A 1,244-nucleotide genomic window follows, 5' to 3' on the forward strand; every position below is an offset into this window, starting at 1 on the left:
AAAAGGTGCTCCAAGGGAGCTGATATTGGGTTCTGCTCAGCGTACACTCTGATGAAAGGATGTGCAGCTGAGGAAGCGAAGACTGCTGTGAGGAAGGCCTCAACAGTCAGCAAAAGCACCCATAGAAATGACATGGTGGAAGCCAACCTGTGATAGTCTGCACTCAATGAACACTGCAAACGGAAGGGCTTGGGTGAAATACAAATGATACGCACATGTATGGATTGAATGTAACGACACAAACGTCTGTCTCCTTTCCGCGACCAACCGCTCCATGGTAGTGTTACACACTATTCGGAGGGCTGTGAACTTGGCGGTAGGAAGATGACGGAGTTGAAGTAGATGACGGAATGCTTGTGGAACGGAATCTTTTGAATACGAAAAAATACAACAGTGCTATACCAAGAAAAGACATGCAAGCTACGAAAGACACAGATATGAAGGGATTAGAAAATTCCTTCAAGGGTTGATGCGACTCCAATAATGAAGTAGTCTCCACTTCTCTTAGAGTGACTGTGCTATTATATGGCGGGGATGCTAGTGCTCCCTTAGATATACTCGTAGGACTTACTATTATCACTGAATCGGCAGCGGTAGTCTCTGCAAACACCTTCGAACTGATATCCTCCTTCGTGAGGCTCGAGTTTTCGAGGGGCTTCGCGTGTTGAGCATCGGAGTCGGGTGAATGCTTATGAGCTATCTCGTCATGAAGTGTTTGACCAACTACCAAGCGATAGGAGCCGTACTTGTAATTGCGGGGGATCTCTTTCATGTTAATCAGACGTAAACTAGTGGGGCCAAAGTGCGACTTGAGGGCAGCCTCTGGGTTGGCGGGTACTCGAACATTTACGCCGTTCATATGATCCCATCGAGTCGGTAGTAGGTCATCCAGAAGGCCACACTGGTCACCGGGGGAAGACCGACATACGGTGATGGTGGACGATGGTGATGCGTTGACAGGAAGAGGACAGCGACCACAGGGCGAGCCGGGATCGCTCGATTGAAGCATTTGGAAGACGTCGGCATGGCAGGAGACGCCGTGGTAGTTGTGCGTGACACGTATCTCGCTAGTGTTGCAACCCTCCCACTCGTCAGGGCTCAATTCAGAGCCAATCCCGTATTTGACGGCGACCACACGATAGCGGGAATCATCGGGTAAATACTCCTGTAGAAGGGATGCCATGTTCTTATGATGGGTGGTGGCGTGGGTCGAGAAGGCCTTCCGACAATGGCTCTGCATGATG

The 1,244-nt window shown here is 49.9% G+C and overlaps 1 protein-coding gene across 1 annotated transcript; it reads right to left on the reverse strand.

Annotated features, from left to right (window-relative positions):
- Positions 1–225: 225 nt before the first annotated feature.
- On the reverse strand, positions 226–977 carry Pmar_PMAR023140 (hypothetical protein). Its single transcript, XM_002777456.1, has one exon. It carries the CDS (start codon positions 857–859, stop codon positions 284–286), a length of 576 nt encoding a protein of 191 aa, XP_002777502.1. The 5' UTR covers positions 860–977; the 3' UTR covers positions 226–283.
- Between the last annotated feature and the right edge of the window lie 267 nt (positions 978–1,244).

The sequence above is a fragment of the Perkinsus marinus genome (assembly GCF_000006405.1).
Source record: "Perkinsus marinus ATCC 50983 genomic scaffold scf_1104296951712, whole genome shotgun sequence".
NCBI lineage: Eukaryota > Perkinsozoa > Perkinsida > Perkinsidae > Perkinsus > Perkinsus marinus.

Excerpts from the sequence above, each read along its gene's own strand:
- Pmar_PMAR023140 (XM_002777456.1), bottom strand. The coding sequence starts at position 859 with ATGAACGGCGTAAATGTTCGAGTACCCGCCAACCCAGAGGCTGCCCTC.